The sequence below is a fragment of the Crinia signifera genome, chromosome 4, assembly GCF_055691185.1.
Source record: "Crinia signifera chromosome 4, ASM5569118v1, whole genome shotgun sequence".
NCBI classification, from domain to species: domain Eukaryota; kingdom Metazoa; phylum Chordata; class Amphibia; order Anura; family Myobatrachidae; genus Crinia; species Crinia signifera.
The window spans coordinates 187,898,789-187,922,573 of record NC_139220.1 but is presented as its reverse complement, the minus strand read 5'-3'; the positions used below and the strand labels follow the sequence as shown (position 1 = coordinate 187,922,573).

The window sequence follows — 23,785 nt, the reverse complement described above, 5'->3', positions numbered from 1 at the left end:
CAGTTTGTTTAATCGCCGTTTCCAATTGTAAAGCACAACTATATAAGGAATTGTTAATAAATATAGTGTGCAGTCATGTTCTATGTTTCCAAGTACAATTTTGCAGTTTTGTTTTTTTAATCGACTGTAAATGAGAAATTGGTATTCCATTACACTGCACATGAGAACCTGCAATACCAGGCTGGAGATACAAGTATGAGCTTAGCTGCTATTAAACTGCATCAATAACGAAGCTTCATCACCGTGACAGAAATCAGTCTGACTGACACATTTAACAGACCTCCTGTAATGCATTAATGTATATCAAGTACTCCAATGCTTTATGCATACACTTATTTTGGGAGCTACTGTAGTTTTGTGTGGTTTAAAGAGACTTGGGGGGAGGGGTATTCAATTAGTGCCGGTTTTCAGCTACCTGAAGAAACCTCACTAATTCGACCCCTCAGTATTAAATTGTGGGCACTCACCCATGCCTTTTTTACTTATTGGAGGGGGGGGGGGGGAATCGGCATGGGCAAAAACAGACCCAAAAGCCAGTCAAAATGAGTCGAAAATGCATGCAGCGCCAAATTCAACCGTGTTGGATTTTTCGACCACTCTAAAAAAATTGAATACCCCCCTCAGAATATAAAATATTGCATTGAGAAAACATCTAAGAAATGATAAGGAACTTTGCAATACAAGTTTTCAAATACCACTCATGGTGGAGGTAGACTTAAGTAATAGGCCTTATTTTTGTTTGCTACATTTACTAAATGACTCAACAAATCATGCAGCACTGTCATGGAGTGATACACATTAAAGAGTGTAACATCTACCTTTAGTGTCTGTTGCCTTATTACACAATGCACATATATTTCTTACCTTCTTGCCAACGAGCTTCTTGCGCAGAAATTCTCTTGCTTCAAACATATAGGGAATGTCGTAAAGCGGACGGAGCTTCTTATTTTTATCCTGCTTTGGAGGGGAAAAAAATAGGTCAATATGGTGAGCAAACCATAACGTATCATAGGATCAACAGTGATACAAATGTAATTTACTGTATATTTAAATCACTTGTGCTGAAAGTAAATCCTAAAAGAAAAAAAAATAAATGAAAAATGCCTATCACCCTTCACAAACCAGGTTTTCAGTTCTTAAAATCTTCCCTAAGACCCTTATGACCTTAGAAGATTATTCACCTCACTATTGTGGCATGGTCTGCTAAATAAAAGCAGTTATGAGAGTTTGCAGTTTCAAGGCACAATGAGGATCCCAAACCTGAAAGATTCATCACATGTTCTAATTAAGGCTTTTTGATAACCAGAAAAAAAAGGAATTTCTCAATCTATATATCAATCAAGTATGCTCTGTATTGATGCTTTTACTCCTTACTACAAAAACACAGCAGCTTTTGCTATTAATACCATCAGACAAACCCAGCAGTTACAGTCCCTAATAACACCCCCACTCTTGATGTGCAAACTAAACAAGATCAGCAAATGAGAACACAAGTCCATAGCACTCCAGGAGAATATCGCACCAGTCCTAATGGAGCCCACACACGCAACGATGCGGGCGGTGCGATGCTGTACGATGGGGTGCGCGCTCCCGCGGCACCTCATCGTACAGTACAAAAAGTATGTGCTGCACATACTTTTTGTACTAGCCTTTTCTAGCATAGCATCACATCGCATACGATGCGATGCTATGTATGCTAGTTAAGCCCACAACGCACGCCGGGATCGGTGCGTGTGTGGGCTTCATTAGATGAGCGAACCACGCCAATGGTTGTCAGAGGACATGATTGGGACGTAACTGAATATAAAAGAAAGGCAAGTAGCCAGCTGGTGAAAGGAGTACTATTTCCTTACAGCACAAAATGACTAATGTTCTCTAAAACACTGTAAAAAGTGGTGCTTATAAATATTAGACTCCATTCAGCACCGAAGTACCAAACATAAGTATACAATCTTGCCATACAACTTAAGCTGGGTACACACCTGTTTCTGTCCAATCTAGCAGGAACAAAAAGCTGGTAACGTATGGGAGCAAATAAAACATTTACAGGGGAACACTGGAAAAACAGACATTTGGTCAGACAAATTGGTTAAAAAAAAATTTAATTTATCCAAGCAATCATTTTTGTTTTTCCCAGTGTTTGGGAGCAAATGGTTAATTGGCATTCCATTGCAAGATTTTTGTTCCCAGCAGATAGGTTGGATTGACAAATCTGTAGGTGTGTATCCAGCTTTAAAAGGGGTATTTAATGTGTTCTGCCATTTCTGCCAGCGGAAATAGCGACACTCGCCTATTCGATGCTGCAATTTCCGACAATATTGAAGTCTTTCAGATTCTGTTTTTTTTTGTTTTTTTATGTCAAATCTGAATTGGTCAGAAAACTGATGCTTATTGTCAGATTCCTGGGCGATTCCTACAATGTAGTGGCCATTTTGGACAAAATGAATACAGACTGTCTAGTTATCGTTGTAATGGGTTTGGAAAAGCTGTGAATCTAACCGTCATGATTCGTGATTGAATACCCCTTTAGTCTTATTACATTTACGATACTACCATCAAGGCAGATTTCATAAATAGTGGAATATAAATCTCTACATCAGTAGCCTTGCAGTTACACTGGCACCATAACCCTTATAACCCTACTAGTGTGGGACACCAGGAGAAGGTGACCTAGTATCAGACTATTTGATTTTTAAAGGAAAGCTAAATGAAGGCTGCACTAAGTCCTTGGTATGCAGTTATGTGCTCCCAGCCACTGTCATACGGCTGATGTAAAGACTAATGTTACATAAGATAGACAAGAATGCCACATGAGGCAGTGCTTACATTTATTTAAAGCCTTGTTACTTAGAGCAGCTGCCTTATTTCCAGGAGTGAGCTAGCTTTATTTTCTGTGCCTATACGCATGGCATAGTCTCAACCGCCAGTGTGATTAATAAATAAAAACAGCAACCGCTTTAAAGGGGGAAAAAGTGCCTGTAGGACATTTCTTATTCAGAGAAAACAAACTGTTTGAAACAGAGCAAGAAGATACCATTACATCATGGTAAGACAGTATTACAAGCTGGCTCCGAGCCATTAACACAGGGAGGACAGGAACGGGGTCCTCTCACAGAATGGCAAGCAGGATTTTCATGCAACTTAAGTGTATTCTTTCTTGCAACACTTGAAACCAGCTTTACAAATCCTATTCCTCTTTATCTGCCTCTCACTGAGCTCAATTTGAAGTTTGCTGTAGCAGCAAAATATCAAGATAAAAAATAAAAATCTACCAAAGTTTCAGCTGCAGACAAGATCTATTTTCTCCTATTAATACAAAAGAGTATAAAGGTGTATAAACACTGTGCAATTTTTTTTGACCAAATTCATTCATATTTGCCTTTCAGAACTATATTGGTCAAAATATCTTTCAGTGTGTACACTGAAAGACACTGACCAATTTCTTTTGAAACCAGGTGTCCTGAATAAAAGATGGTAGACAAAACACGAACGATCTAGCTACATTCTATAGGATGTCAAAATTTAGCTGCATACAGATGACTAACAACCTTGATGAACATGCGGGTATGTGCATCATCATTCGTCGTATACATACTGAAAGATATTTTGACCAATATTGTTCAGTACGGCCAAAATTAACAAAATTGGTCAAAATAATTGTAAAGTGTGTATGCAGACACCAAAAAAGGAACAAGAAAAAAAGAGGAACGTGGGGCGCTTGGGTGAAACAAGGAATTCACAATTTATTAAAAAACATATACCACAACAATACATACATTAATACACTTAAAAACAATGGTGTCACTGAGATACTATTATAAGACCACTTGAAATACTTGGTTGATAAAGCCACCCAGTGTGCGGCGAAACGCGTCCCACAGAATACCTGGATCCCCTGCTGGCGTTACCTGCCTACCGCCGCCAAAAAGCCGGAGAATCTCCTCTAATAGCCGCAGATTCCTCACTCCAACACAGACGCTGTGGCAGAGCGTCACGTGGAGACAATACCGACTGCGGCAAGGAGACGGCACCGGCCGAATACTATAGCCGACTGTGCTCCTTCCCAACATCTGAGCCAGCCGAGAGGCACGGAACAAGCAGGCGCTGCAGTGCAGATGCATTGGCCTACCATCTTGACATCTGCTAACGCTACTGAGCGGTAAGATCCACCTTTGACAACAGGACGGACACTTTCACTGACCTCAGTGTGACAAAAGTCCTGTTTTCAATTTGTGACTGCTACTTATTTACAAGCAAGATATCTTTGCTGCGGTAAAGTGAAAGTGTGCACACTAACCTGCATAATACGGTGAATCACCCATGTGAACTACCTGTGTCCTCAAAAAAGACACTGCACCTTAGAAACTAACTGGATTCATACCATCCAATCAACCCTTTTTGTTTCAATATAAGGGGAATAGATTATCCAAGCGCTTATTTCAAGTGGTCTTATAATAGTATCTCAGTGACACCATTGTTTTTAAGTGTATTAATGTATGTATTGTTGTGGTATATGTTTTTTTATAAATTGTGAATTCCTTGTTTCACCCAAGCACCCCACGTTCCTCTTTTTTTTTGTTCAACTTTAGAGGCTAGCAACCCTCTAACGTGGTGGCTGCAGGGGGACAAGTTACACCCCTCTGGTCCCGAGCGCCAAAGACTACCTTCTGGTTACCAAAAAAGGAACATAGGCTTCCACTTTATTTACAGATGTAATCATAATTTCACCTGTTTGAAAAAGCAGGCATGTCAACTCAACTACAGCTCCTAGCTGCAGATAGTACACTTTTAAGACATTGGGCAGTATTCAATGCTCCAGCGAGCGCTGCGTATGCTGTTTTACGCTCACCGTGCATGCGCTGTTGTTTTTTCCACCAGTCGCCATGGCTCCCGCTCACCCTATTCAATATGTCAGCAACTCGCTGCCTCCTACAACATTGACCAATGCGGCGTACGAGGAGTAAATGGCTCCCTTTGTAGGCAGTGTTCAAATATTGCAGAGAAATGCTGAAAAATGCAAATTAGCCTAAAAAAACTACCTCAAATCAGCAGACTGCTAATGCTCTGTTTATCTTCTCAAAAGGTTAAACAAAGGAGTGACGTAGAAGAGGTGAATCATGGGTAGAACAAACAGTGAGAAAAAAAATGCATCATGGAAAATGCAAAGAAAATTACCAAAAAAAAAACAAAAAACTACAGAACAGTATGTGGTGCTTCTGAAGAAAAAAAAATAGATCCTTTAAATAAAATAAAAAAAAAACACTTTTACAAACCCCCAATTTTTTTTTTTCTAAAAGTTTAGTTCACCTAAAAAGATGGCAAGAGCAAAATGGAGGCATACCAAAAAAAAAAAAAAAGCGTTCTCAGTTTAACACACAAACTTCGAGGTGCGCAAAATTCCCAATAAGAAAACGGTAAGCAACGAGCTGAGAACAGGGCAAAGCTCGCTGTTCATATTTGGCTAACTGGGAGTGCTGAATAGGGCAAGGACCATTTTTTGGTAAGAGGACTGGTCTTCTCGTCCAAAAAACAAAAAGGCGATCCTTGCCGGAAAAAAACAAAATAGCGAACTGGGAGCATTGAATACTGCCCATTGCGTTGCTTTGAAATATTAGGTAATGCACTGTTTTCCAAATAAAACTATTTCTCCTTTTGAAAAGGACATCTAAGCAGTACGTCATCATATTTTTTATCATCAGTATAGTAAAGGCTTCACTATATTCAATATCATAAACAATTGGGTAAAGGTCTTAACATTTTTGGACCACATTAACAGAGGTTCTCAAACTGTGGGTCTCGACCTTCTCATGATGGGGGTCACAACTCCATGTTGCTGATGACTTTTCTAATCTCAAAAATCAGTTGAATTGTCTGTTATTTTAGACTCCTCACATTTTGTGCCTCCACAATTTATTTATTTATCCACAATTCTGCTATGTGCTGTCTGCTGACTACACACGTGCGGACCTCCTGCAGTCACTTGCTGGGGTCCTGTATTTATTTTTACCCCTGCATTAACAGATTCCAGTTAGAATGCAAACAATTACATGGAAAAATTGCATTGCAAGTCCTCCTCCCCATTTAGAACAAGAACTCCTGAAGGAGCAAATTCTCTCATTCCAACTTTAAGCACAAGACATTTACTTGAAAACTTGTTTTTCAGATTGATCCCTTAGCTAAGGTTTGAGGAGTCATTAGCTTGAACGGAAGGCTATAGACAGCAACTGAAGTGGTTTTAAAGACCCACAGAGCTCCAAACTCATACTGCAGATTAGTGCTGCCATATGTATGCTTTAGTCATTATGCCTAAAATCATTCTGCAGCTGGAGCAAAGTGCACATGAGTACAAAGCTATTCAAGGTTCATGCAGAGTTGTATGGAATTAGAGATGTTTTTGAGTGGTTAAGGTAGAAAGTAACAGATTTATCAAATTTCATTGTTTGCTCTACATCGAAGTATGAATATCTGCAATATTGTTTTACCCTATAGCTATCTGTATATAATTAAGTTCCCTAAATTTAATTAAACCGGCATGGTTTCCTTTGTGCCAAGAGGGTTTTTAGCAAAAACCTTACAAATTTGGTCACCAAACTCATGTTTAACCTTACAGTCGAAGGCTTTGTGAACTCCATGAACTCACCTGAAAAACCATAGAGTTTTGATCAACCATGACCCCTCACTAGCCTTAATTTGACACCCACTATGAGCAATGCCCGCCTTCAGAGGTGCTGGTTCTCATGTTCATCTGGGGAACTAAAGGGCAAAGTTAATAAAGCTTTGAAAAGCGAAAATAGGGGCTGTTGCCCTTAACCAGATTCTATAATTTTCCAGAATGTAATCGAGAATCTGATTGGTTGCTTAGGCATCATCACCTTTTCATTTTTAGAAGCTTTAGTAAATGTTCCTCTAAGGGCCTCGTTTACACTACACCATGACTTCACCTTTGCCTGACCCAATGTATCCTCCACCAGTGTCTGTGCACCAGCACGACTACCTAAACCCTTAAGCCCATTACACCTTTTTAGCCTCAACACAAATCTGGGCCTCTACAAGAGAATGTATGGGAAAATTTAAGTTAAGACACATTTTTATACCATTATTTTGTGGGTCTTTGATTGTATATGTAATCACTTAATACGGCATTTTGTAAGTACCTAGATTTTTATTTTAAATGAATTTGCTAAAATTTCCCGAAAACTTTTATTCATGTTGTCATTATTGGGTATTGTATGTAGAATTTTGAGGGGGAAAATGGATTTATTCCATGTTAGAATAAGGCTGTAACAAAATGTGGAAAAAGTGAAATGCTGAACGCTTACAATGCACTATATTAAGACTGAGCAAAGAACCCTTACCCAGTTGACTGGACAACAACATTTTTGCTCACATTTAAATATAATTTTCTAAATATTAAAAATGTCAAAAGCAGAGCTTTGAAATACTTGATTCATAGACCCATAATTTTTTTTTCATATCCCATACCATAAAATTGCCCCCACACAATAGTTTAACAGAATTTGTTCCTAGTCATGCCACACATCTCAATAGCTAAAGTGGTCAGAACTAATTATTCAGCAGTCAGGATCTTCAGGATTGTACAGTATATGCTTCAAAGGGATATTCCAAAGTACATTTTATAGCAAGTAACCTAATCTTATTTTATGGTACCTATGATGATCCAATAAAAGAATGTCCAAGAACAATAGAATGTGACTGACATTGCTGCATACTGTATAACAAAATACTGTTTCAACAATCAGAATGCGAGGGGTGCATGTATTATATTTTCACTTGTTCTATAAAGGAGATTGCAGTGCCACCATTTCAGTACGTATCTCAAATCAAGTCACATTTATATAGGAAGAGTTTTTTGCTCGGTTTATTACTAAGATAGACTGCAATTCAGATGAACCAGATGGTGCACCTTATTATTATAATTTTATTTATAAGGCGCCACAAGTGTTTCACATCGCCGTACAAAGGAACAATACAGGGAGACAAAACTTGGCATAACATTGAATAAATAACAAAAATAGAGTACAAATAAAGAGCGCCACAGTTCAATACACATTACAGCTTATATATAAGTAGTGAGGACTCAATCAACATACAACTAGAGGCTTGAGGCCAATGATGGAGATGAGTGTGTGGACGAAGATGGTCACTGAGTGTTTGAGTATGGGAGAGCTGTGAATAAAATGTGAAGAGAAGTGGGCTGACAACAGGAGGGAAGAGGGCCCTGCTTGGAGGAGCTTACAATCGAATTCAACTCTGCTAACTAACAACCAAGCAATGCTAACAATCATGTGTGTTTCTTGCTAATGTAACAGCACATTGACTTGTATGAACCTGGGATACAGGGAAATACTGCAAATGAAGCAATTCCTGGTTCATTTTTAGAAAACATGCAACATTTTGCAGATACGTTAAGAATAAAGAAAATCTCTCCAAAATAAAAATCAGGATTAACGCGTAATGTTAACTGATCAGAGATTATAATCTTCCAGTAAAGGTAACCACCATTCAGCTTTCGCCTAGTTCAAGTTACACCAAGAAAGCAAATACTTGAATGGTTATTAAGGAGTGAAAATATGCACCTTTTAACAGTGTTTGTAAACATGTCCTCTATTATAGGGTATAGTTTAATACTCAAAAGCACATTGACACAAGCTTTTTTTTTCCCTTAAGCCACTCTTCAGACACTGGTTCTACATTACTTAACCTACATTAATGCTAAAAGTGACTGCACCTCCCACCAATCTCATAGGAGACAGCCTGTCAAGGATAGCTACTGGAGAGCTGCAATCTCATGAAGAGCCCGGCAGGGCACAGAGGTGATCTTGTTTCCTGGAGTACGTTCTGATACTGCTAATCTGTACAGATATTAAACTGACAGCTGCTGACTGACACACTTTGATAAACTACTTATATGAAGGGACATTCACAAGGAATATCCCCTCATACATATCAAAGCAAAGAAAACAATATATTGTTACTTCTTGCTGCTGAATCTTGTACAGATATTCGGAATGACAATAGACTCACAGAGAGCTGCTGAAAGGTGGGAGCCTCAGGTCTCTGAAAAATGAAGCTGTCAAACAAGGATTTCCCATTCCATTGTTGCCGGCATATATGGGCATGACTGCTGTGCTAAGCAATCTAAACAACTCTGAAAGTATAAGAGCAGTTACAATGTTGACTTTCAAACCATATAGCTAGTCCTTACTGGCTGGTCCTGACAATGTAAAGAAATATAATAAACATCATAACTGGCCCAGATCACGTGTTGGCAAAAGCCATACACAACTCCTGGTCGGATTCAGTTATGTTCAGTACTGGACAGCTGCAGGGAAGCGGCTGTGCAATAAAGTAGAATTAACGGAAGTGCTGCGGGTGGTGTCTGCAGGAAAGACTGCCAGCAGCTTCTATCTGTGTTCTGTGTCCAAAGCTTAAGGTGCGTACACACGGTTCGATTCAGTTTTCGATAAGATTTCTATATGATATTGACTAAACGACCTGCTCTGAAGTTTTTCTTCTACTCCTTTTCGATTTCCACTATTTTCTATTCGATTTTTCTATCTAGTTTTTTTCATTCGAATTGAATTAAATGGAAAAATATAAAAGATTGAATGAAAAATATAGAAAATAGTGGAAATCGAAAAGGAGCAGAAACAAAAAACTTCAGCGTAGGTCTAATAGTCCATATCTAATAGAAATTAATTCAAAAATTGAATCGAACCGTGAGTACGCACCATTAGATTTCCACTATATAGTCTTGCCTGCCAAGACTATTTTTCGATTCGATTGACACTACACTGGAGCATGCATTGGGTCGAATCTGCATCGAATGTAGAAAAAACATTTAATTTTCTATTCGATTGCTTCTATAAGCAAAAGAGAAAAGAAAAATAGTGTATATCTCACTGTGTGTATGCTCTATTACACAGACTGTTAGAACTCCTCTCCCAGGGTCCAGGAAGTCTACTTTTGACTATGTAGACACCTGGCCGCAGTACACCTACAAAATCAATAAATCCATAGTACACGTTCCTTAACCACCAGATTTGTACATAAACTATTGGTTTTACGCACAAACCTGGATCATGTCCTTTGACCTTTAATTATAAAAATATTAAATTACACAAAAGTCCACAGCACACATTCAGTAGTCCATATACACACATAAAATAAAGAATTCTATACCTGCCAAGAGCCACTTTTCATAAGTCGTAATATGACATGTGCAAAAATAACCATACAATTACCACAATTTATACCCCTCTCACACCGCACAAATAACCCGGTTCCGATCTGGGTTGTTGCCAGGTCTACCCCGGACACACTGCAGTGTGAAAGAATTTGAAATCTGGGTGCAGCAGACTGGTATTCTGACCCAGGTGAAAAGACTGGTTAATCCCAGGTTGCTGGGCAGTGTAAACTGGTAACCTCGCGCCCGTTCACACTATAAGGGAGTTGGCAGCATCCTCTCCAAGTGATGCCTCCTCCCCCTGCCCCCCGAAAGAGTGTCGCCACTCCGCCTCATGCCCTTTCAGACATCAGCGACCTGGCTTTTTGCCAGGTCGGTATGGGGGTTGATCATCCCAAATACCGGGTCACACCAGGGAGGGACCAGTGTCCAAATCCTAGATGCGATCCTGCATTTGTGATGTGACAGGTGTATTGGTTTCAATCTTCAAAAGTGCAAATTAAAATCAAGTGCATACAACTCTAAATATGTATCTTAGCGTTTCCTGAGACACACCATTCAGACAAAGCAAATCTCTTAAGGATTCCAATTTTGGCAAGCATCTCCATTCAGGAACCTCAAACCATTAGTGGTCTGTACCAAAGTAGGCATTTCTGGAAGATTGTGAAAGAATTGGGTTGATTAGGGGCTGGTCTTATCTAGTCCAAGTTTTGGGTCTAAATGTTCAAAGCTCTGATGTCCTATGCAAACATTTGGCAATTGCAACTTTATTTTGAAAACGTCTAAAGAAAATATTTTATACTAATATACCTACATATTAAAGAAACTCTAGCTTCAGTTTTAAAGCATAAGAAAATGTAGGACCTAAACATACACTGTTATTCTAACTGAATAGAATTCTTATTTAATCTATATTTAGTAAGAATGAAATGCTGTATTATATGCTTCCTTTTAATATTCTAGTATTGTTTCTAAAGTGAACTATAAAAATTTCCATGATTAGATGGTTCTGTGTTTTTAAACTACAGATTTGTCCTCATACACCCAGCCTCAATACATCACGCAATGTGATATGCCCGATATGAGTGAGTCCCATGCAACTGTGCTACAGTATCTGGCATATTTTTGAAAAACATGCTAGTTAGTCGCTAGATGCAACTAGGACGCACAAAATTAATTTGGTCAACACTTGTACATATGTGTAGCAGCCTGAACAAATAGTGTCTCCAAGTGGGTCCCAGTTACATCACACCGCTTTAAAATATTTTACTAAGTATTTTTAATAAAAGATGCATACAAGATCAAATTAAAAAAATAAAAACAGGACGCTAGCAGAGTCTCACAGAACTGGTCACAGTGAAGGTATGATGTGATTATAGAAAAGTATTTTTTGCCATATTTTGTTAAGACTGTTTGTTTTTATATTACCATATGTTTTTGAAGTTGGAGAGTGGGGTAGATTTCACCAAATTCATGTAGAATTATCATTCCCCAGGAAACTATGAGATCAGCTGTGCTGATACTGGGTTTCTGGAGGGCAAACCGAGATCACTGAGCAGGAATGGAGTGCTTGTAAGAAAACCAGTGGTGCACAAGGTGTTCGTATTATCTCTTATATATTTAGCCAGATCTGTCACTCATCCCCTATGTAGAACGTTCCTGTGTAGAACATTTACATGTGTATAATGTTCCACCCCCTTGACATCACCTCCCCTCGCCCAGCCAGGGCTACAGTACACGCCCACCATCCACCATTACTCCACAGCCACCATCCACCATTACTCCCACACACCCCTACCCTCTGCCAGGACCCCCCCCATTCCAGCAAATCCATCTTAAAAGGATCCAGGTTGGTGCCTGTGGTTTGCCACTTTATGGAAGCAAAGCATTTAGGTGTGATTCTACGATATATCATTATCGATCACATCTCTGACATTACATAGGGAAGATTGATAGTTTAAACTTATGAGATGTGTAGTGCACTGGATCCATCGCTTAGTTTATTGCCTAAGGGTCTCAAAGAAACCTTAGGTTTACATTGTTTGTTATAAATGTGCTGTATGCTTTATTTTCGTAATTTTTGCCGTTATGTTTTTAATTCTATGTCAGGGCTGCATGTACTTAACAAGTGTCCGTTGGTGGTGCTCGGAGCTGTGTGATGCTCAGCACAGTCTCGATGGTGATTATGGCGGAGTGATGACACCATGTTCAGAAGCCACCAGGAATGCCACGTACAGAGTGTGCACGTGTCTGGTATGTACCTATGAATAATGTTTATTGTTGTATTGTTTATATCCTGATGGAGACGGTAATAAACTCTGCAAAATTTAGACAGGAAACTGATTTTTTGAAGAGTGTTGCTGTTGTGGGGGATTACATTGGGCTCCTTGCCAGGAGTACCCTGGAAGGCACCAGAGGTTTACATTAGTAATGGAGTGCTGCTTCCTTCTGGATGTCTGGTTTGTATAGAAGTGTCTGTCTGGAACTCCTCTAACTGCTTCAGCTAGCTCGGTGCCTTCCACCTATAAAAAGGTGCAGATACAAAAAAGAAGCAGCACGCCAAGTCTGGTAAAAATGTATTCGAAAGTCGCAGATTTTAGTGGTGAATGGATGGTGTAAATGTTAGCATTACTGCCTCAGTGCACTGAGGTCATGGGTTTGATTCCCACCATGGTTTAAACTGTGCTTTGTTTGTATATTCTCCCCATGCTAAACTGGTAGGTTAATTAGCTCCCAACAAAATTAACCCTGTCTGTGTATATGTGGTAGGGAATAGACACTAAGCTCCATTGGGACAGGGACTGATTTGAATGTTCAACTAGTCTCTGTATAGTGCTGCGGAATATGTGTGTTCTATATAAATTACTGGTAAAAAACAGTTTTTATTAATTCTACAAGCTTTTAAACCTACTAAAAATGTTCAGACTAACATCACTTTAAAGAAGAGATTCCGTTATTCTGTAGTCACATCTTATATTGCTTGCAGGTATCTTAGAAAACTAGATAAAGAATGTAAGAGCCATGACACTTGCCTGTGGCAGAGATGTGAGTGAGGAGGCAGCAGAACATCCAAATTCACTGTAAGGGTAATGACTATCGGAAAATACTGAGGTTATGACTTCCTATCGTACACACACACACATTCATGCATATATAGGACAGCGATCAGTGTTAAATGGCAAGTTTCTTTACCAAACAAAAGCTACTACACCAGAAAATATCGTAATACACACATTACATTTGAATTATATTTTTGGACCACTGTACTTCGGTCTAACAAGCAAACTCCTTTGATCAGTTACAAAACTGATTTAGACCATACAGCACATTGTAATTTAAGAGTATCCGTGCAGACAAAACAAAAATCGATGAATAAAAATAATCAAGATGAAAGGTTAAGGTTTATTGTTTCATAAAAAAAGTGTTCATTGTTCAAGATAAAAGGACAGTTTTTCCCCAAATGCATCAGTAATGCACTACAGAGGACAAGACACTTACAAAACTATAAGTTAAAACTTAAAGAAAAAAAAAAAGTAACCATAGAAGTTATACTGTGGACACAAACTAATAAGTGACCTTTTTAACTGCTACAATAGGGAGGGGTGTGGTATATTATTGAGACATTCAAAATCTAGACATTAACACCCCCATATACTTCTGGGGGTGGCATCTGACAATTTCCGTCATCACATCACACTGCAGGATAACGGAACACAGCCAGCGTATATAGCACATACTTCGGTCCTTTCCTTAAATGTACAGTGAATGCAGTTTGTCTGATTCATTGAATTCCCAATTAACTGTACTAACACTTTAAGTGCCAATAGGAGTGAATATTGCCAAGCAAACCCTTTAGTTCATCATAATGACCTGTACAGATTACCTTATACCGGAAATATTTTTTACACATTTACTTAAATTTATATAACAAATGTGAGCGCCGCTGGAATTTTTAGCAGATATTTTGCAAATCTCAGAGATGTTGGCACTCAAAGGGTTAAGATCCCCCTTCAGCTCAGCTCAACCAACCGCACATGAAAATGTACCAATGCTTACATAGCCCATTTCTTCTAGGTCACACAAAAATATGGTAAAACTAAATGGATTACATCCAGTCCCTCTGAAACACCCAGCAGCTTTTATAGTATGCACATTCCTAAAATGACCGAACAACCAAGCTTGATTCAATTGACTTTTTATGCATGCTATGGTCAAGGCAGAAACTAAACATCTTGTATGTACAGTATACCAGTACTATAGCAAATCATTCAAATAACTAATCGCCCTCTGCAGCAGCATATGAGAGAAGGATGTTAACACTGCAATGAATATTCTATCTTCAGAGGTCACTAGGGACCTTAGGAATGCAGCTCATGACAGTGTACACAGGCTGCCTGAGGGACACACATTGCCCTAGATGTCCACACATCAGAGCGTGACTGACAGCTCCAGACAAATTATGGAGGTTGTGAGGAGGGGGGGTTACTGTCCTCCAAGCAACTCTTTCTTCTCAGCCACGTGGGAAGGTGTTAACCATATGTCCACAGCACATCCAATCTGTCCCTATCTGCTCAGTGTTAGCAGATTTTTAGGCAACAATAAGGCATTCTGTACATATTGTTCTTTGCATCATGTCCTGCTGGGGCACTATTGGGCCTGCTCCACTATCAATTTTACTGATGACTGTTTTGTACTAGGACTAAACCAGAAAGGAATGTTTTTCCTTATGGAGTATTTTATAAAAAAAAAAATATATATATATATATATATATATATATATATATATATATATATATATATATATATATATATATATATATATATATATATATATATATATATATATATATATATATATATATATATATTTTTTTTACAAGTGTACACTATAGAAATAAAGAAAAGTGCCCATGACTCAATCTTATGCTAGGTACACAACAGAACGATCATGAGACGACCATACAATGGTTGCACGATCTGCTGTAGCATACGATCTGCATCTGATGCAATTCCAGTCTGTACCCAGTTGAAAGGGTAATTTTCAAATCCTGACTGCAGCAGGTAGGCTCTGCAAAATGATCGTAATCGGTTCTAAAACATGCCCAAATTGTACTGAAATTGGGGGGAATTGAGGCCAAATCGTTCTGGTGTGTACCCAGTGTTAAGCTGGGTATACAATGATATGTACTATAAATTCATGATATTTTCGTGTATATCTATCTCCTAGTGCGCGGTCACTAGAAGGACCCCGTGTCATCTGTACATGCAGTAAAATCCTGATCAATGACCGCATGCTCCTGGATATGGCCACTGACTAGACCTTTGAAGATATTTTAAGGGAAAAAAAACCAAAGGTTTCACAAGAAAATCTTTTGTTCTGGAGCTCCGCAATACACAATCAGGCTGAACTTAACAGATAGTAACATCAATCTATTATAGGTACTTTAGCTATTTGTTCCCTTCTGCTTGTGCACAACAGCATTAATACTTCCCCTATAAAGGAACTCATTCAGACCCATTACTGAAAAGCTGTAAGCGGCCTTGGAGAAAGCAACAATTTGGTGTTTGCGCTACTTGTTGCTTGCACCCATTGTTTTTATAGGCTTCATCAGAAGGAACAGACATTAATCATTTGGTTTCTTTTTATTCTGAAATCTGCACATTTAACAAATGCAATGAAATGGCCCATGAGGAACACAGTATAGGGTAAGGAGATACAGTACAAATGTGTATATGTGTGAGCTCTAATGATTAGTGATACTAAGAGAATATACAGCAGATTATATCTCCCAAGATGCCCTTCTTAACCATTATACATCCCTTTCACAAATTCTGTTTGAGACTTCCAGACAACGTTTAAGCATTACAGATTGAAATAAATTCTGTTAAGAGTCCTGGAAAAAAAACATTACTGTAATGCCACTATACCAACCCAAAAAGTCGATTTTTTGGTACTTATGTATTATCACGGCGCCCCCGATACGTGATTGCACGATTTTTCATCGCATCGCAAGCCATACACCCGAAGCACTGCAATGAGATTTTAGCCACCTATGCGATAAATTGTATAAGCACCCTAATGGGTGCTTACAATGTTAAATGCACCCCCACGCCACCCCCCAGTATAAACGTGAACCCGAAGCGTGGCGAGCGCAGCAAGCCCGTGAGCGGCGGCGGTACATGTCCTCCGACCTTTTCATACCCCCACTATCCACGTCGGCGTGGAGTTGATTTTATAAAGTGTGGCGAGCGCAGCGAGGGGACGCGTATACCTGTGAAGTTATGCGTATGCGCTCGCCACGCTTCGGGCTCAATGGCTCGCTGCGCTCGCCACACTTTATAGAATCAACTCCACGCCAACGTGGATAGTGGGGATATGAAAAGGTCGGAGGACGCGTACCAACCCCCCTCGCGGGCACTCTGCGCTTGCCACGCTTCGGGTTCACGTTTATACTGGGGGTGGCGTGGGGGTGCATTTAACATTGTAAGCACCCATTACGGTCTTATACAAGTTATAATCGCATCCCATCGCATTGTATGCCATACAATTTTAAAATTGTATGACATTGTAGAGCATCGCATTTTTTATGGTATGCGATGGGCGCCGTGAAAATACACAAGTACCGATTTTTTTTTTTTAGGTTTCCAAAAATGCTTGGTCAATATAAATTAGTTAGGAGGGCAGTCTCCACCCTAGCCGTAGCTAGGGTGGTGACGGTAGCTACTGCGGTATACTGCACATAGAGCATATGCCCTGTAAGACACCAAGCGCACTGCCCGCCATAATGAATGTAGCAGTACAATCATTACAGCAGGTAGTACTGCAGCATGCAATAAAGTCCATATATAACTGCAATGCATGTCTGCTGTCTGCTGGAAGCTTCAATCTTGTAAGAAACTTACCACCTCTGGCTGGAGCCCCAGACAATGCTTTTCCCAATTGGATGTTAAGACAATACATGAAGCATTATATCCTTAAATAGCTGTAATCCCAGACCATTACCAAAAGGACTACTTTTTTTACTTTATAAGGGTAATTAGCTCTAAAAAAGTTCTCATATACACATTACTGAATGTATCTGATGCTGCATAATATGTACTGTATATTGGGGTAATCCTCACCTTTGGTTCATACTCGCTAACTAAATCGCTATCAGATAAAAAGTTTTTCATGGGAAGAAACCACTCCAGTAATGTCGATAGCAGGTGTATGGCCGTTTGATGCCACATGGTCAGCTAGTGCTGGTCATACAGTGAATACGGTGTGTTAATACCTTTTTAATAAGGAGATTGAGTGAGATGGAGAGGCTCTACCCGGCATAATGTTTATAAGGGGTTCTAATGTGTGGCCTAATGTGTATAAGTAGGACTAGATTGTGTGGTATAACAGTGGTGTAAATACATTGTGTGCCCACTATCCCAGAGTTTCTCATGCCCCTCCTAAGACAATTTAGTGCACACGCAATGCCCCCCCATAGTGCTGGCTATACAAAGTGCCACTTATACACAATGCCTCCCAGTAGTACTCATCGCCCTGACCACAGCTGTTGCTGTTATTTGAAAGAGTATGGCAGTTAATTCAAATATGGTGCCAGCTCGTGAGCCAAATAAGGCTTGTGGTTTGGCAGGCAATCAGCTAATGGACCGGCAGTAGTGGTTTCTGGTGACCGGCACCACATTTGAAGTGTTGGGCATTTTCTCTTCTGCTCTAAAGGAGGTTTCTGCGCTCCCTGAGCTTGCCTTAGTACACCTATATTATGGTTTGACAGGTGTAGTGCAACTGTCAAACTTACCACTCTGCATTGGCCCTGCAAAAAAATGCCTTCGAAACAAAGTGGGATCTACCGGGCTTACACAACTAGTATAATGTGAATCACTGACTGCAATATATTCTGAAATGTGAATAACAGACACTGTCTGATTTAATGTGAGTTGCAGTCACTACTTTGCTGTGTGATATGAACGGATACTATTATAAGGCCTTATACTTTTGCCACAGCATGCACTGTCCCACTTTTGATCAAACGGGGGGGGGGTCAATCCGGTTTAATGAAAGGGCCACACCCCTCTCGGTGTGTGAGTTGAAATGCAGGAACCACACCCGATTGTGCAAAAATGAGCTATAAAAACAACTATTGGCTGCCATCTGCTGGCTATCCGCAACAAAACAATTGAATCCAGGATAGGTAAATGCATTTGTGTGTTAAATAGCTTGTTATTAGGTGCCATGGTAATCTTAGGTAATCATGGTCTAAAGGGAAAACCATTAACTGCAGCCTGCAAGCTGGGTTAGTTGAATAGTCCAGGTGATCAATTTTCTGCATAAAATTAGAGTAATTTGTACTGTGATACTTTGTCAGAAGCAGGTTCAAACAAAAACAAGACAAAATTAGTGACATTTCAAGTGGTTTAGCAGTGAGAGTTACTATCAGTTACTAACAGTACTATCAATTGATCAACTGTTTTTCAGTTAAAGGCTTAAAGAAAAACATTGAGTATATAGACAAATCAATTAACGGCTTACATCAACTAAACAAAATTTAGTATCACCACAAAAGCAAAAACTAAAATTACACACCTGGAACGTTTGCAGTTAACGAAAACCCTAGCAATATCGTTAAGGGAAATGATCACATGGCAAAATAAAATGTTGTTTCAGTCAAACTTAACACAGGTAAGGTCATTCCATCATAAACATATACATCTACCAATGAAGCTACATAAATTTGGTTGCAGCCTCCAAAGTCATGTGAAAGCAGACAATGCATTCAGTCCCTGGGATGCTGTCATTTGTCTCAAGGACTTGGAATTACGTAATCTTGACTTATGAGCTTGTCAAGTCGGTGACTAACTTCGCAATTGAACGGTTGTGCCAAATCATTACGTCAGTATAAATGTGACATTAGATGGCCAATAATGAAAAGTTAAAGGATTGGTTTAAAAGGACACACTATATTGAGATGTAATGTATTTCATGGGAGTGAGGGCGAATGAATATATATATATATATACACATATATACACACTTATATACATATATATATATATATACATATATACACACACATACACATATACACACACACACATATATATCTCCCAATTATGAAGCAAAAAAAGTCTTGGGATTCATGCAAGAATAAATCAATAGCAATTTAAGCGAGTTGCTAAAAGTTCCCACATTATAGGCAATTGATTTTTTTTTTTAAATTAAACAAGTCTAGCTTTTTTTTATGATGCACCTTTTCCATTTACTTAATTCTTGCTACAGTTTGATGAACAAGGAATGACTAAACTAAATGCAAATCAGAGGATTAATTAACTAAAGGTGCGTACACACGTACAGATTTTCTGTCTGATCTATCGGGTGGGAACAAAAACCTGGAAATGTATGGGAGCATATGACAATCAAAAATTGTTCCCAAACACTTGAAAACAGACAGTGATCAGTCAGACAAATTGTTTAAATCATTCTGATTAAACAACTTTAGCAAAGCATATATTTTCTATTTTCCTGCATTTGGGTGGAAATTTTTGATTGTCATATGCTCCCAAACATTTCCAAGTTTTTGTTCCCACCAGATAGATCAGACAGAAAATCTGTAAGTGTGTACACACCTTAAGTTTTATGTGACCAAAACTGTCATTGGAGAGGATTTGCCAACACTGCTCAGATTTATATAATAAATTGTGCTCTCCTGACACAAAACCATAAACACTAGAGACCAATAATCAGATTCACTTGCATACATGTTGCTCACGCATATTGGTCTAGTTCCCATAACAATGTGTCCAACTACATTTCAGAAAATGAAAGATTATAAGGATTTGAGATTGCTCAGCACTGACATGGTCAGTAACTGATCTCAAATGGACAAACCGGACAGGTCTGTCAGTCATGATGCAAAGTGGGTGTGCCTCTTTCCTGCAAGGGGGTTGGCAGAGACCGAAAGTGCTGCTGTGAGCAGAATGGTCACATCTGAAAACGGTTATACAAGCCTGTGAAATAAAGGCAAAGGGCTAACAATTTAACACCACCAAGTGCACCTCCTTTATCATCCAGTACAGGATGAAGTCACCATGAATACGGATGTCAGAAGAATCATGGCTTTCAAAGGGTACAGGCTAATTTTTGCAATGAAATTTTGCATATGCATTTAAAAAAATATATACATAAACAACCTATAAATAAATGTTAAAGCAGGTGATTTTTTTCCTCGACTCACTTCTGCCTATATAATCTTTCTAACCAGTTGTAGGAATTTTGGAATAGGGTTACTAAAGCTTCTACAAATGAAAAGTGGAGGAGCTGCTATGTGAAACCTCTCCACTGGTCTGTTATAGAAGCTTTAGTAAATATAACCCTTCAAATGCGGAATTTAAATGCAACCAAAGCTACGTTAAGTGTCAGCGAAACAACTGAAAAGTCTCCCTTTGCTTTTCTCCTTTCCTGTATCACAGTATACAGTAGTTTAGCGAACATTAAACCTGGTGACCTATCAAATACAATAAAAAAGTTTTGTATTAATTCAGTTTTACCCCCAAAACAATCATACTCAGAAATAATGTAACTCTATAGCTGGGCACACAACTAATGACTTCTGCCTAATACATCAGATGGAAACAAAAATCTGGTAATGTATTGGAGAATATTTGCTCCCAAACAATGGAGAAAAAAAACTCTAGTCATTCGGACAATTTTAAACCCATCTGAGTTAACCAATTTCTTAATTTATGCATGTTTTCTGGCTTTTGCAAGTAAACGGTTGTCATGCAAAGACGCTTGGTGCTATGCAGTCACACAGACCTCAAATGCAGCTTAACGCTGAGGATAGATTCAAGTGGACACAATTGTACAATCCTCTCTAAATGTGCTTACACACTGGCCGATACTCACCTTTTCCCCTGAAAATAAGTTGGGAGAAACAAGTTTGTGATTGTTAACCATTTCTACTGTGCTGGCGTCATTGATTGGCGTGCTACCCAGCCAGGAGTCACATAAAATATGGGGAACATTACAAACGTGGAAGTGCACATTATTTGAGCGACTTGCAGTACAAAATCATAGTCTCTCATACATGCTGATGGTGGGAACTATTTTTCTTCTACTAACACTCTGGAAATATTAACTAAACAAATGAATCGCATAGCAAAGCATGCGTTTTGCATGCGATGCGCGGGCAGTACAAAAAGTATGCGCAGCACATACTTTTTGTACTGTGTGATGCTATGCCCGTGGGAGCACGCATCGCATATGGGCACCTTTACACCTATTTCGACAAATTCACTTTGCACTTAAAGGATTAACAGCTTTTACTTTTTAAATTAAAAGTGGTTTCATTTCAAGAGCAGACATTTCTGTTCCTTTACTTTTGCATATAGTTAAGTACAAATAGCAGTAATACTAAAGCAGAGACTTTGGCGCACAACCACTAAAAAAAAACTAAAGCTTAAGCATGGCTAGAAGAAAATCTAAAAAATCATTGTCACCGACTATTCTCCAGATGCAGTTTTTTTTATTGAACAGGTGCAAATAAACACATCATTAGATTGGCTTATAGTGAAGTTCCTACCAATGCTACATTCTAGCATTGTGCAGTTTTTAAACTGCAAGTTTACCAATTCCTTCTTCTCATTCTACTGTAGCAGTAGTTTCAGTGAGTGCATACAGCACAATGCCGGGTGTCAAAGCACAAATAAAAAGGCAGCTTACATTATTATTAGTGTCAGAGCAGGTTCACATTCTCACATTGGGTACAAAGCTCAATCAAGAGTGATTGACTGATTAGGATGCATCTAGCAATTAGTGCTAAATTAGAAACATACAACCTCAATTTACGTACAATATGTTCAATCTTTCCCGTAAACTCTTGGCAATAAGCAGCTTTCTGCTGTACGGCCAAATTTTTACAAAGCTATGTTTAGAGGATGCGAGTGGCAGATAACACTTAAGAGTGTGACAATGCAGACTGGAAACTATTTGCTGACCTCTTACTGCGCGGTGTCCAACACCTAACTTTCCCTTTAGCTGAACATCCATAATGGTGATTGAGGATAAAGTGTTACAATGACATCTTGTAAGTGCTGTCTCATCTACGGGAGATTATAGGAGTTTGCAAAAAGCTCCAGCAAATAAAACTTCAGAACTGTGAACCATTAGATTTTACAGCCTTGTTCATACAGTACGACGAATACCTTAATATTTTACAGAAAATTGATACAATTCATTACACTGCAATACAGAAGTCAGAAAAAATGAAACCATGAAATAACACTTGGTAAGAAAAGTAAATCAGGTTTGAGTACTTGGAAGTAGATTGTGCATGAAAGACTACAGGTTACTCTTAAGGTGCCCATACACTGTACAATGGTGCGGTGTGATGCGATGCGCACTCCCGCGGGCATTTAATTGCACAGCATATAAAGTCTGTGCAGCCTGTGCTTTTTTTTATTAGGTCACGAGCGCACGCAAATCGCAATGTGATCTAGTTCAAAACACATGGGTAATATTGTACCATGTATGGGCACATTTACAGGTTAGAGAACCAGGTTTTCTTCGGATATGCAATTTCAATCATATATAGGAACCTAGAACAAAGCTTATACATTTTATCATGTCAACAGCCACAGGTAGGCTTTGGACGAACAACTCATGGTTTGAGTGACCGCACTAATAATTTCCCTAATGGCCAACAGTCCTGACACCTTTATTGAGTAAAAAATAAGGTTTAGTGGTCTTTTAAATGGACCAGTGACATAAATAAGGATCTTAGCATGTGCAATTGTTCATGAAAATTGGTTTAAATATTAGACAACTACATTTAAATAGACAGGTGTAAAGTTCAAGTACCATATTTAAAACATAGGCCATCCGATATGGAGGATCGAAGCGACATATGTAGCATATAGTCTAGTGCAGGGGTTCTCAAAATATTTTGCTTAGGGACCACTTCAGACCATACAAATTACAGGACCACAGCAAGTTACAAGAGATAGGCTGCTCAATGTGTGGTCAGACTACCAATAAAGCACAGTTGCATCACAGAGGCACAAAACAAGTAAAGTGACCGATAGTGGGTACTGGGGTATGGAAAGAAGAGACAGTGGGTGTGTGCTTAATGTTTTCCCATTCCCCAACACTTTCACATACCCATAGCATAAATTATGTGATCAGTGATCCACTCCTTCCCCTTAAGCTCCCTTGCTGATGCTTTCCAGAACCATCTATCCTGGTGCCTATGAAGAGATGCTGCATTTTCTTACAAAAGGTTCTCCACAGGTTCAGAGTCTTGCTTATTGAACGCAGGCTCCTCTGAGTGACTGAGATCTGCCTTTATTCAAGTTTCTGACAGCTCAGAACCCCCAATAACCAGGAGTGGCCCCCACTGCCAGCCATGTGCCCCCTGTGGATATCTGCATGTATATCAGGGATCCAGGAGTGCAGTGGCTGCTTTTGGGCAGGACATGATCAAGCACTGAAGAGGGGATGGAACTTCCTGATTACTCCACTGCTAAGCCAGTGTTTTAAGGAGTCTGAAGCAATTTTCCTTGGATCACTGGCTGAATGATCAGAGGAGT

General features: G+C 39.1%; 1 protein-coding gene across 2 annotated transcripts in view; it reads right to left on the bottom strand.

The window, feature by feature from the left end:
• The window catches only part of SND1 (staphylococcal nuclease and tudor domain containing 1), a 657,666-nt gene that overhangs the window by 512,912 nt on the left and 120,969 nt on the right, over positions 1-23,785 (bottom strand). Inside the window, exon 11 of one of the 2 annotated variants that reach the window (XM_083183246.1) lies at positions 865-957. In XM_083183246.1, the coding sequence (XP_083039372.1) occupies positions 865-957 (93 nt within the window). The remainder of the gene's footprint in view (positions 1-864; positions 958-23,785) is intronic. The other variant, XM_083183247.1, reaches the window with a different exon arrangement.